The sequence below is a fragment of the Lentinula edodes genome, assembly GCF_021015755.1.
Source record: "Lentinula edodes strain Le(Bin) 0899 ss11 chromosome Unknown C8R40scaffold_84, whole genome shotgun sequence".
Taxonomy (NCBI): domain Eukaryota; kingdom Fungi; phylum Basidiomycota; class Agaricomycetes; order Agaricales; family Omphalotaceae; genus Lentinula; species Lentinula edodes.
This window is the reverse complement of record NW_025764390.1, coordinates 96040-109620: the sequence shown is the minus strand read 5'-3', so window position 1 is coordinate 109620 and position 13581 is coordinate 96040. Positions and strand designations below refer to the sequence as shown.

The 13581-nt window shown below is 47.0% G+C and overlaps 3 protein-coding genes across 3 annotated transcripts; 2 read left to right on the top strand and 1 right to left on the bottom strand.

Annotated features, from left to right (window-relative positions):
- Positions 1-5340: 5340 nt before the first annotated feature.
- Positions 5341-6117, bottom strand: C8R40DRAFT_1075264 (uncharacterized protein; the record flags this gene model as incomplete). Its single annotated transcript, XM_046226835.1, has 4 exons — positions 5341-5366; positions 5415-5900; positions 5955-6055; positions 6107-6117. The coding sequence occupies 4 exons, from the start codon at positions 6115-6117 to the stop codon at positions 5341-5343; spliced, it is 624 nt and encodes a 207-aa protein (XP_046079002.1).
- A 3853-nt stretch (positions 6118-9970) lies between these two features.
- Positions 9971-11539, top strand: C8R40DRAFT_1075263 (uncharacterized protein; the record flags this gene model as incomplete). Its single annotated transcript, XM_046226834.1, has 6 exons — positions 9971-10025; positions 10087-10223; positions 10339-10509; positions 10722-10865; positions 10960-11263; positions 11364-11539. The coding sequence occupies 6 exons, from the start codon at positions 9971-9973 to the stop codon at positions 11537-11539; spliced, it is 987 nt and encodes a 328-aa protein (XP_046079001.1).
- Positions 11540-12437: 898 nt separating this feature from the next.
- On the top strand, positions 12438-13334 carry C8R40DRAFT_1075262 (uncharacterized protein; the record flags this gene model as incomplete). Its single annotated transcript, XM_046226833.1, has 3 exons — positions 12438-12756; positions 12988-13179; positions 13252-13334. The coding sequence occupies 3 exons, from the start codon at positions 12438-12440 to the stop codon at positions 13332-13334; spliced, it is 594 nt and encodes a 197-aa protein (XP_046079000.1).
- Between the last annotated feature and the right edge of the window lie 247 nt (positions 13335-13581).

The following is a 13581-nucleotide window of genomic DNA, read 5'->3' as shown; positions in this document are numbered from 1 at the left end:
CAACGTAGATCATAAAGGACAACATGACGACGGTCAATACGACGCTGCGAAGAAGGCTTGGATAACTGGAGGGAATTGTGAAACAACTTGGTGTGTGTAAAGACGAAGAGCATGTTGAGTAATGGTTAGATGCTTTTGAAGGTGAGGGGGGGGGTAAAATGAGGGGGATAGAGAGCTGTTATATATGTTTGAGGGGTGATAAAGATCAATGACAGCGTGTGCTTTGAGTAACAATGGCAAGGATATGATTGGGTAGTCGATTTGATAACAAGTGAACAGTGCTCAAGTTTACATACAGAGCAATTATTTGGAATGGGACATGGGAATGAAGCATCAGTAGGGAGGATTGATTGGTGTTTGGTATGATTGCAACAGTTGGAGCAAGTACATTGCCGGAAGTCAGATGACAGGTGTGAAGAGAAGAGGTGTAAGACAAGGGAGTGTGATGAAAGGGGGGGGGGACAGAGTGTGGGGAACCCGGGGAGTATGAACCGCATGGGGGGGGGCAATGAAGTTGATGTGGCAGAAGAAGCAAGGAGGAATGCAATGGAAGGGAAAGAAAATGAAATGGGGGGTGGAAGAACAAGAAGAGAGAAAGGGGAAGAAGGAATAAGATAGGAAAGGGGGGAGGGAGGGGGGTGAAGTAAAGGGGGGGGGGGGGACGTCGGAGGGGTGTAGGGGGTAGGGGTGGGAGGGGGTGAGGGGGCGGGAGTGGGTGAGGGGTGAGGTGGGAGGGGGAGGGGGGGAGGGGGTGGGGGGGGGGGGGGTGGAGGGGGGGGCAAGGGGGGTGGGGGGGGGAGGGGGAGGGGGAAGGGGAGTAAGGGGTGTGAGGGGGGGGGGGTAGGGGGGGTGAGGGGGGAGGGGGACGCGCGCGTGCCGCCGCCGCCCGTGGGTCTGTCGTGGGTGGTGGGAGAGAGAGAACCCCGACCCCCGAACCCCTAACCCTAACCCTAACCCCTAACCCCTAACCCCTAACCCCTAACCCCTAACCCCTAACCCCTAACCCCTAACCCCTAACCCCTAACCCCTAACCCCTAACCCCTAACCCCTAACCCCTAACCCCTAACCCCTAACCCCTAACCCCTAACCCCTAACCCTAAACCCTCCGACGTCACCCAACCCACTTTTATTTCAACTCAAACTAAATTTCAACCCCTTTCCTATCTTATCCTTTCTTCATCCACTTTCTCTCTTCTTGTTCTTCAACAAACAATTTCATTATTCTTTCACCTTCCATTGCATTCACTACTTGACTTCTTCTGCCACATCAACTTCATTGCACCCCCCCATGCGGTTCATACTCCCCGGGGTTCACCAACACTCTGTCACCCCTTTCATCAAACTCACTTGTCTTACACCTCTTCTCTTCACACCTGTCATCTGACTTCCATGTCAATGTACTTGCTCCAACTGTTGCAATCATTACCAAAACTACCAATCAATCCTCAATACTGATGCTTCATTCCCATGTCCCATTCCAAATAATTGCTCTGTATGTAAACTTGAGCACTGTTCACTTGTTATCAAATCTCTACCCAATCATATCCTTGCCATTGTTACTCAAATCACACGCTGTCATTGATCTTTATCACCCCTCAAACATATATAACAGCTCTCTATCCCCCTCAATTTACCCCCACCCCTCACCTTCAAAAGCATCTAACCATTACTCAACATGCTCTTCGTCTTTACACACCAAGTTGTTTCACAATTCCCTCCAGTTATCCAAGCCTTCTTCGCACAGCGTCGTATTGACCGTCGTCATGTTGTCCTTTATGATCTACGTTGGGGCCCAAGACCATTCATCCTCCAATTCCATTGGAGTGGTAATCATGCTCATTCAATCATGGAGATTACCCAGCAATGGGTCCGTAGCACGTGAGCTACAACATCCTTCTTTAGAACTCACACACTAATGTTCCATAACAGTGAACATACTGTATTGGAACCCCGCCCTGTTCGAGTTGTTGAGGAAGAGATTGTGGTCTGGTTCATGACTGTTCTGGCAGACTGGAAAACTCTGGCTATTGAAGCTGGGCTGGGAGATGAATTGGAAGAGTGGGAGGTTGCTCAGATGTTACTTGGTGATATGTAATACCTATCTGTTTCACAAGTCAAAACACTTGTAAATGCCACAACATGCTTAGTCAGCGTGGTCATCTCGGGCACCTTCACTAACTGGTTCATGGCTGGAGAAATATTGGAAAAAAAAGAATCCACCTCTAAAACTTTACGTATAGAATTGAACCAAAACCTATACGTAAAAAGTTTGTGTATAGAAAGTACGTCCAGTCGTCGACACACAAGTTGTATCTGTTGCAGCACTAATACACTCCACTACTTCAAACACCTGTATTCCACTCTTATAAGAAGCTATTTTGGAGCCCCAGTCTAAGCCATTACCAATACCTTTCCATCAGGTATGCAGTAGTTACAAGTGCATCAGTACCTTCAACAGCATGTCCAAGTTCTCATTGTGCAGGAGGGGGCTCCTCAGAACTTATCCAAGTGTGCACTCCGAGTTTTGGCTCCACCGAGGTGTGGCTGTGCCTAAGTTCCCACGCTACCCGCCAATGAAGAAAAAAATGAAAATGAAGAGGCGGGTCCCAGGATCATAAATCTTCAAGAATTTCCTTATAAGGTCAAAAAATGCGCCCTCTATGAGTCTTTCAAGGCAGAATGTCCATACATGGCAGAAACTGCAGGAATTACTTGAAATAGCAATAAAGCGCTGGGCCACCCTAATAAGGCATAAAAACAAGCGCCCTACCATAATGAGCAATAAGCGTCTGACTGCCTAAAAGGGCAATAAATGACTCTGAAAAGCGCCCCAGAGGAAAACTCGGAGCGGCGCACTAAAAACGGAAATTAGTTCCCACGCTTCACGGAAAATATCGAAAATTGAAAATGAAGAGCGGAGAGAGGCGAGGTGAAGCACGTGACTGCGACGTTGTGCGCCGAAGTATTCACGCTGCTATAAGCAAAACAAAATAACAAGTAACAAACTAGTATTGCAACTTGCGGGTCAACCAGTGCTCCAATTTCAATGATACTGGTGGGTGACCCTAGGTTTTTTTGTACTGCGAGTCTAATGGTGACAAGTGCGTGACCAGAATCGGAGTATATTCTCCACTAATGTAAAGATGTCTCTCAATGTACATAGTGTTGAGCTTGCTATACACAGTGATGTATAGCACAGCAATGGGAAAGGAGCTTTCCATGGCCCACTGTGTAGAGCAGCGTGTTGAGCTCCCTGTGTACAGTGTTCAGCTATCTGTATACAGTGTTGAGCTCCCTGTGTACAGTGCTGAGCACTTGAGTTGATGTGCAAAGCTATGTCAGAAGGCTATAAAAGTGCGCTTTTTTGGACCCCCGTGGGAAAAACTTGGTCAAGAATCGAACAAGCCAAAAATTTTACGTATGGAATTTTCAAAATTCTGTACGTAAAATCTCAGAGACGTTTACGTATAGAATCACTTTCAATTCTATACGTAAAATGGACATCTGGGCTGACAGTGGACAGTATTGAGCTCACTGTCTATGACGACGTCGAGCTCACTGTCTACGACGATGACGACGAGCTCACTGTCTATGACGACGTCAAGCTCACTGTCTATGACGACGTCAAGCTCACTGTGTACAACAGCAATGACAAGCTCACTGTCTATGACGACGTCGAGCTCACTGTCTACGACGATGACGACGAGCTCACTGTCTATGACGATGTCGAGCTCACTGTCTATGATGATGACGATGAGCTCACTGTCTATGACGATGACAATGAGCTCACTGTCTACGACGACGTCAAGCTCACTGTGTACAACAGCAATGACAAGCTCACTGTCTATGACGACGTCGAGCTCACTGTCTACAACAGCGATGACAAGCTCACTGTGTCTGACAACGTTGAGCTCACAGTCTACGACGATGACAACAAGCTCACTGTCTATGACAATATCGAGCTCACTGTTTACAATGATGACAATGAGCTCACTGTCTATGATGACGTCGAGCTCACTGTCTACAACAGCGATGACAAGCTCACTGTGTCTGACAACGTCGAGCTCACTGTCTACAACGATGACAACAAACTCACTGTCTATGACAACATCGAGCTCACTGTCTACAACAGCAACAACAAGCTCACTGTGTCTGACAATGTTGAGTTCACTGTGGGAGATGATGACCAGCTCATTGCATACAGTGTTGAGCTCACTGTGGAGGACAATGACTAGCTCACTGTCCAAGACAATGACCAGCTCATTGTATACAGTGCTGAGCTCACTGTGTAGGACAGCATAGAGCTTGTTGTGGACAGCATTGAGGTCACTGTCTGAGACAACATTGAGGACACTGTATACAGTGTTGAGCTCACTGTGTATGGCAATGAGCAGCAGCATTGAGCACAGTGTGGAGGTCACTGTGGGCAACAGTAGTGGTGAGCTCACTGTGTAGAGTGATGAGAGGGTGTTGTGCTCACTGTGTAGAGTATCCTACTCACTGTGTAGAGTGTTCTACTCACTACCTAGGCCAGTATAGGTGCAAAGGAACTAGACCGGTAATAGAGGTGTAATATAGATAGGAAAGGCATCGCGTTTGGAACTAGATATGGTGGCCATAAGCAAGCTAAGGTTGACGCCGTTAAGCACTTCGTCCCAACGAGATTGTGCAAAAACAGCGTTCTTCTCCCGTTCGTTCGATGCAACGGTAAATACCTGCTCGTGCTCGAGCAGGTTGCAGGAATCGGCGGCTTTCACTATATGTTGCAGACAAGGGGCAGTGGAGCTGGTAGTAGGAAAGACTTCGACGAACCGTCTGTCCTTCCTACTGTTAGATAATGGATGGGATGGAACCACGAATGAACGCCGGTCTGCAATAGCAACTTCAGGATGGTCCCGAAGTTGATGCCTTTGAAGTGGCCTGGATTTCCCTTGCGAGACGCCAAAGACAGCCCCAACACAATCCGATATCGCACACTTCAAGCCCTGGACAATTTGAACACCCTGAATACGTGGGATGGGGCCTCCTGGAACGTCTACAGGCTTGTCGGCATCGAGGGCGACGACGAGAGATCGGAACTGTGCTCTGGATGGCAGCTTCAGTTCTGGAGGAAGGTGGAAGGATTGGAAGTGTTTCGTCTTCTGGTGTGTATACATGTCGTCCATGCGAACCGGTATGGCACATTCGGTGCATACGACAAGATGATAGGCAGGCTCAACAAGAGTGTTGAACCTAGCCAGACTATTGATAGCGTCTTGACGTGAGACGCAGTCGATAGCCATGGAATCGTCGGTTTGTTGAGCTTCTTCATCCGACGGTTCTCCTTCCTCCGACAGTCCTTCATCGCCCGTGGAATCTCCATCTAACTGAACGCATTAGACCTCGTATTTATGACCGGCCTACGTGAAACGCACCTTCGACAAGCTCTCCGACCCTGTCCCTCATCTCGACATCTTCATGTACCTCAATCCCAGCCCGGCAGCCCAAGTCCAACCCTTCGACGTTGTCATCGACGTGGTGCACCCCCTCAGATCCTTCCTCAGCCATGTCCGAGCCCTGTCGAGTCTCCAGAGCAGACCCGGATGAATTGGGTGGGGGTGACAGCGTATCTTGCCCAGGCGAATGTTGCTGAGAGGTGCGTTGAGGTTCGTGACTGGAAGAACTAGTGGTGTGTTCGACATAAGGTGAGGTAGGTATAGGAGATGACGACGGAGGTGCTGGCGAAGGATTTGCTCGTGAGTTGAGTGGATGGTCGGACCATTCGGAAGCTTCGGGTCCAGGATGTGGGAGTTGTTTGTTGAGAGCGGTTAGCTTCTTGAAGCTATACCGAGCGTGTGATTCGAGACCACAGGGGCAGGGAATCTTTCCATCGCTGCGACGATGTACTCGGACCAAGGTACCTGTGATAATGTCATAAATTAGAGAGAGAATTACAGAGAGGATCATGAACGCACCTAGGTAGACAAACCCGTGTCCTCCCGAATGATACTCCGCGCGATGGTTAGCCTTGGTCGTGCCAGCGAATGGGTAGGCGCAAGTGGGTTCATCACAACGTCTTCGACACGACATGTCAGGTTGATAGATTGAATGAAAGCGAAAATCTTACCTTTTGGGCATACTTATTATACTTACGCGTAATACAGAGCAAGCAAAAGAATAAATTAGAATAAAAGCTTCACAAAGAAATAATATATGTCAGCTGGTGTAAGGATTAGAGGGAGGAGGCGTTGCACTCACCTATATACAGAGTTGAACGTCGTAGTTAGAACGAGAGTGGCAACTTGGCGCCCAAACCAAATCAAGCGCCAAGTCCGGACCGACCCGAGAAACTGCCGCAGAATAATATTATGCCCGCGTACCTCACTCATTCAGTACGTCCTCGACAACTGTACATGTACAGGTGGTATTATATAGCCTTGACAATGTTTATTCAAGCAGTAGATGTGCCTAGTATAATTACCTGTGTAAGTATTCCAGTTCAACTAATACTTGACTATCCTTCCTGGTGGTACTGGAATGTAATCATACTCAGGATACATTGTAGAGTCAAAGTAAGGAAAAAGCAAGGTTGGTTCATATATTCTGAATGTAAATGGAAGATTTTGGCTTATACAGATTAGCTGTATCATGTATGGAACCTATTATCCTGAGCAACTTATATGACCCACCACAAAAATCACCCCTGTGACTTTGGCATAGGCTACATTTCCAGGATAGCTAGTATATCCCTTAACGGAGGTTGGTTGCAAGGTGAATAGATATATATCTACCTACTGTACCAGGCACAATGACTGTATCTTGGCTGGATCTCATTATTCTTGCGTAAGAAGATTCGCTCGAGTGAGACTCGAAACAAATTGAAAGATTGGCCCGTCAAGGAACGGAAACTAGACCTAAAAATAAATGGTGTCAGGTGGGTGTAAAAGGACTATTTACGAGTATTTTGGCTGACTCAGATAGTTGATACAATATCTGGATCCTGTTATTCTAGCTGACTTGTGCTGGACCGACCACTGAAAAACAGGCAGTTTCCGACGGACTTTCCCGCATGAGTTTGGATGACTAATGGCTAGTCAGAGGTTGGTTATGGTATATTTGGAAGTATATCTAGATGGTCCAACAAAAATTTCATGAATCGCTGCAGTGGTTCCTGTTATCTTTGACCAACAAAATTTCCCAGATTTCCCATGACAATACCCCATTGTCGTGTGGCTATTCTATAAGTACTACGTCAATGTCATGACCATCCCACTGCTGGACACCCTGGGTTTCATGGTACACTCGATCTAGTTAGCACCTATTTCTGGTGGCCAACACTGTGCTCCTTCGTGGAAAAGTACGTAGAGGGATGTGAGACGTGCGCACGCAAAAAGATCTAAAGCACCCACAAGCTGTAACTCAACCACTGGACGTACCCTTGGGTCTATGGGAGCAAGCACATCAAACACGCTCTTGCTTAGATCATTTCTTCCAGCCTCGGTGCTCCACCCTCCCCTCTTGAGTTGCAAAGCACTAAGTTCATTGCTGCTACTCTTAATTTTCAGGCAGCTGAATGCAAACTTGGTCAAGACTTATGTAACTTATGCACATATTGCCAAGGTAATTGTAGATGACGCTTGCAGTATTTCAAAGAGTTGTCAGAATTCATAATCGCTGCAAAAAATTGTAGGCATATGAGTTCCGCAACTGCATACCTTCTGGCTCCAGTGGAATCAATGCCAGATCAAAATAGTCTGGTCAGGATCCACAACAGACAAACAGTATATATGTATACTCCCCTAAGGCAAATGCACCCCCTTCTGGTGAGGAGCGAGGAATCCAAAGCAAAGCAAAATTCTGAAAAAACCCAGCACTGGACCTTGCTAGTAGAATGAGACACTCTAACACTGTTAGAGGAACTTTCCAGATCCAATCTGGAAAGAACTATTAATTTTATTGCAGACTGGTTTTGGATAACCAAGGAACCCCCCTAACCAAGGAACCTTGTACTTAGTTCACTGTGAACCAGAAGGGGCAGCCAAGAGTGTTGTCTGGGAAACTAGACCTGAATAGGAAGCTCCTCAATTCCAAGAGACATTTCCTTGTGCAGGAACATTCATTGCCCAGAAATAATGAGCATCCTGGAATCAGCAATTCAGGTAACTTTTGGGGACCACCCTAACCATACATGTCCTTTTGCATAACCCAATGCCTTCCCAGAGTCAACTCACAGACACAGCCAGTAACACCAGTCTTGTCCCAGCAATACCAGATTGATGAAGCAGAAATGGAGAATGCACAACAATCATCACCAATCTCTTGACACAATCTGACAGCTCACTTGATCCCCAATCCTAACCCCCTTACAAATTGAGCAATCTATCAAGTAATGTCTGTTAATTGGGTGCCCAATTAAGAGGATTGCCTGTTAATTGGGCGCCCAATTAAGAGAATTGCCTGTTAATTGAGGCACTCAATTAAGAGAATTGCCTGTTAATTGAGGCACTCAATTAAGAGAATTGCCTGTTAATTGAGGCACTCAATTAAGAGGGATGTCTGCTAATTGGGCGCCCAATTAAGAGGAATGTCTGCTAATTGAGGGGCTCAATTAAGAGGAATGTCTGTTAATTGGACAGATTCAGGGCAAAATTCCTGAATCCAGGGATTTTTGAAATTATATCCAATCCAGGGAATTTTGGGGGCAGATTTGTTGCTTCTGGTGCTCATTGGATGGTTTTTTGGCAGGGACTCAGGCCTGGATCTGGGAAATAGATAGTTAGAGGTTATGTATCACTAGAATTTCACTAGTCGACCTGGAATCGACCATAACCGACCTCGTGATATTCAATGATTCGTGACAAGGCATTGAAAGGAGCGGCAAGACTAGACCCTAGAGCCTGAGGCATTTTGAGCGCATGGAAGTCAGGTGAATAGGCCAGGGAGGAGAAAATCGAGTGGCATTGGAATCGTGATACGAATCCGGAAGCAACGAAGCTAGAGCCGTCTCTATCTCGTATACATCGGCAAGACGATAAAAAGCGTTGAAGCAATATGTATAAACATCCAAGAGAGGTATTGAGCGTAAAGATCACGAAACATTGGTTGTATCGCTCTGCCGTCGCAAATAGACGGAGGTTATAGAAACTCCGAGAGCTTTATCCAGAACTGTTGAGAGAAACGTGAGATCCTGTGGCAAGTTGCCATATCAAAAAATGCACCCCCATCCGGCCCTTGAAGCGTGATATTGTCCTCGTATCCCCAGCTCTTGACCCTGCCACAAATCCAGCGCCTCAAGCTCAAGGTCTTTTGTCCTTCCATCGCCCGCGTCACGCAACACCATCAGTCTGTGCAATAAGTCGAGCTGCACACGGGATCGGCATGGCAAAGGAAGAATACAGGGGACTCGGGAGAAGAACACTGCCAACAGCTTGTTCTGCAGCTTCAATGAATCTACATGAAACACGATATTGTACTCACTTCTTCATTCCTTAGCACTAGACGAAAAGAAACAAAGTCGACGCAAGCATAGTTCAGCCAGTATCTGAGTTTTTTGGTGCTGAATAGGTTGTCTAGGATGTGACGGTGAGTGCGATTTAGGCGCTGACAGTGAAAGGAGTATGATCTGATCTCCGACGCGCCTGGCCAATAACTTACCACCCCACCCACGATATCTCAAGTGGTCGACCCAGTATACGTTAGAGTGGTGAGTACACACTGGTACTGTATATCCTTGATGTATTCTGATGAATTGCGTGCTTTCAAGTCTACCATCCAGTCTTTGATCCAACGAGAATTTTTATCAACTATGGTGCTTTTGACAGACGGGCTGCGTTACAGGTGCTCTATTTTCTTTGCGTAACATTATGTGTACCCATTCTATTTTGGCTTCGTTTCTTACACAGTTCGTTTGTATCAATTATACAGGTAGCAAGATCCCTACATAGTCAGCTATTCTTTTACGAAGTCGAACGGAGTGGAAGGGTCTTGCGAGATGGTGTTGAGGACGTTTACATGTTTCTACATAGATGATTTAGACGGAGGTGCCAGTGAGTTGCTTGTGGTCGTACACCTTTGTTCATTTGACTCACCACCTCTATCCTGTCTCAGGTTCATCCTCCGCTCAAACTTCATCACCTTCCAAACTCACAGGACTACCTACTGGGATCATTACTGCACTGACGAAATGTTACTCGCCGGATTGCATGGAGGGAATGACCTGTTACAGCCCAAGACGCCCTAAGAAGGTGAATTTTTTTTGTCATTCCATCATAAATTCGACTATACCCTGATCATTTCATTTCGGATAACCCTTCGCTCTCGTTCCTCCTTATCCAAGCATATACTTATACTCTAATGCAGGGAGACTCCATCCTCGGACCTTCAATTAACCCTCTTTCCCGTGGAGGAGGCTCACTTGTGGCTGCCGATCCCGGTTCGTCTTCTTCCACAATATCAAAGGTGCACGACAGAGGCGAAGAATGGATCAACAGCGTCCCAAGTGAGGTCTTGGTGAATTTCCCGGAGAATGAGGTCAATCGACAGACGTGAGTAGCTTTTCTCAGCGCATTTGAGCCATTTGATATCGCTCATCATTCACCTTCAAAAAAGAACAATTCCTCGCCGACCTCGATGCCATCGAGGCTGTTTTCATCCGGCCATTTTGGGAATCCAATCCTCCTACAATAAAATCTCGTCCAGGAGAACTGGCTTCCTCATCTCCTACTTTGATTTAGAATCCATAGCTCACCCAGTTGAACTCGACCTATGGGTCGAATGGGTCGAACGGTATCCATCCGTATACGATTGGTAATGGGGTCGATGGGGAAGGATACTCGAACGGAAACGTGCAAAATGGCAGTGGGAGTGAAGATCGTGAAGCGTTGTTTGTTGTTCGACAACAAGAGCAGGCAAGTCGCTCTACTCCGCTTCTTTTATTTCATTCCATCGAATTTTTCTTTGACCGCGTCTGTCTTTGTGTAGTCCCCGATCATCCAACGTATTGGCGATATATTTCTCGAAACTGCTACTGAGCTCTTTCGTGTCGCACATCCCACATATATCGGTGGCTGGCCACAGGCTGCGCGGAGGCTGAGGGAAGAATATGAGCCAAACAGCGAATGGAGGATGTGGGTTGAACGAGTTGCTCGACAAGCTCAACAGCTCATATCAAACTCCAACTCAAGCTCTACTGATTCCCAGTCTGCTGCATCTACTGCTGCTTATCCCTCTTTATCCTCGCCATGCGGTTCTTCCCCTGCCTCTTCCTCATCCGTATACAGAGAGGGTAAGAGGGATCCGCAGATGCAGCCAGGATCTCTTGGCTCCAACTTCGATTTACCTTGCTCTACACAACAGATTTCCTCGCCGTATCGCATTGTCCTTAGTGCGATCTTTGCTTAGTTCGACATTTCTTCGCGATTTGGTTTTTGCCGCCTCGGAGAAATCATACCTCGTCGCTCAACAACATCCAATTCTGTATCTCAATGTTGACGGCTTCCATGCTGCTCCCCATGCCCCACCTATAATAGCCTTGTGTGCAATATCCGGACATTCCCTTTAGTGTACTCAGCTGGAGGACCGGACCTGGACCGAAGCTACAAAGATTCCTGTTCTTGGACGACGATCCTGTCACCCCAACCGTTAACACCATACTAACAATAAATGGTTTTACCTTTAGCTTTGCGGAGGAATGGGAGAGAGAGGGAGGGAGAGGAGAATCCTGGATGACGACCACTGCGCAGTGGCCTCGGATTGGGCGCGAATTGTTTGCACTTGTTCACCTTACTTCATCAAATTATCCTGATATCTTATCAGGTCTATTCAACCCTTTTCTATCCCTCACAAGTTTTCGAAGGCACGAATGATTCTTGCCATCCAATTCTCTGACTTCTCGCTGGTCAACATCGTTGTGGAAAGTATATGTTTCGAAAGTTCGTCAGGCGTCGGCGGCTCCGAGTGTCTTATCCGCTTCTATGCCACCTTTATTACTCTACTTCCACTCTCATTCCTATTTTCCCGTTTCTTCACGGCACGAGTTTTGCCATCAGCTCTAATACAGACTTCACGCCCCTTCATCTTCTTCACGAGACGCCGTTTCGAAAAGTTGGAAAACAGTTAGGAATTAGAGAATATCGAGGACGGCGGGAATATCTTGAGGGACGGGGACAGCAACAATGCTCTTGGTAAACACCGGCGTTACTGGAACACCTTAGCTCTGCAGCTTCGTGCAATTCCTGTAAGATGCACACTAGCCATTCTGGAACTTGTCAGCTAGGAAGGCGATGTCCAAGCTCGAAGGACCGAATCAGGTATATCTGCTGGGTGCTCTGAGCTGTCGGATATATCGCAAAACCGCTCGAGCGAAGACTCTATCTTTCAGAGAGCCTATGAGGCCAATAAAAGCTTGACCGCCTCGCTCTGTCTCCCTCGGTCGCTCATAACCACGACTTCCACCCAGCATGTCCTTCGCCTGCTCCAATAGCCAGGGAGGTCACTTTCATCTCTCAACGTTTCAGCCCATGCCCCACCACACTTCTCAGCCAAGTCTTTGGAGCGGCGGGGAGAAATCGAGGCTCAGTATCGCGTCTTCATATGCCTTATGTTTCACATACGTTATCAACAGATCCGTCATACCTCTATTCTTGACCGTCGAGCAAGAGGCTCAAGACGTTGTAAAGGATGTACGAGTCGAGGATCCTGAAGAAAACAAGACCCATCAATCTCGGTTTGCACACGCTTCCTGGGCGGACGTTCCAACAATCTCCGCGCACCAAAAAGGTTGGCAGTATTGCTGAAACCCAGTATCCACTATACTGTGAAAGATTCCGCAGGAAGATATCGTTTTTCATGTCCTCGCCTCCGACTACTCGTTCTCTCCTACTACTACTCCATCACCACCCCCTCCTCTCCGTATCCATCTTCCCTTTTCCTCCTCTCGCTCTTCCCTGTTCCGATTCGCCAAGTCGACATACCACAAACTGTTCATCCGGATCCACCATCACATACTAGGACTCATCCAGGTTCGGGTTCATCTTCACGTTGAATTGATTTCATCGACATCCTTGGACTCGGACCCATTGTATGCGACGCCGATAGCATCGTATGAGGCTGGGAGAAAGGGGTTTGATAAATTTGAGGATTTCGATGGCCAGGTTTTGAATACGGAGGTGGATATGGTGGATAGTGGCGGCAGAACCGACTGTGAGATTGAGATAGGGCAAATACATCTTACGTCCCCTCCCTTCCTCTCACACTTACACTTCCTTCAAGTAGTACATCCAGCCCAAAACATTTACCCCGATGCAGACTCAAACACAAAATACGATCCCTACCTCTGTTTCCAATCCTCATACTGATATCTATACCTTTACCCAGAATTTCCGACATTTCTGAGAACACTCGGTTGTACTCCTCCTTGAATACGAATGGTGTATGAGGTTAATGTCACAATAACCTGCGAAAGCATTTAGATCTTATTGATACTATCACATGTCCGGATAATCAAATAAATTTCTCTTTACAAACACCAAAATGACCTGAAGTGATTTCATTATACGGAGATTGTCCACTCATAACCAATACAATATGAGATTTCAGCATTCC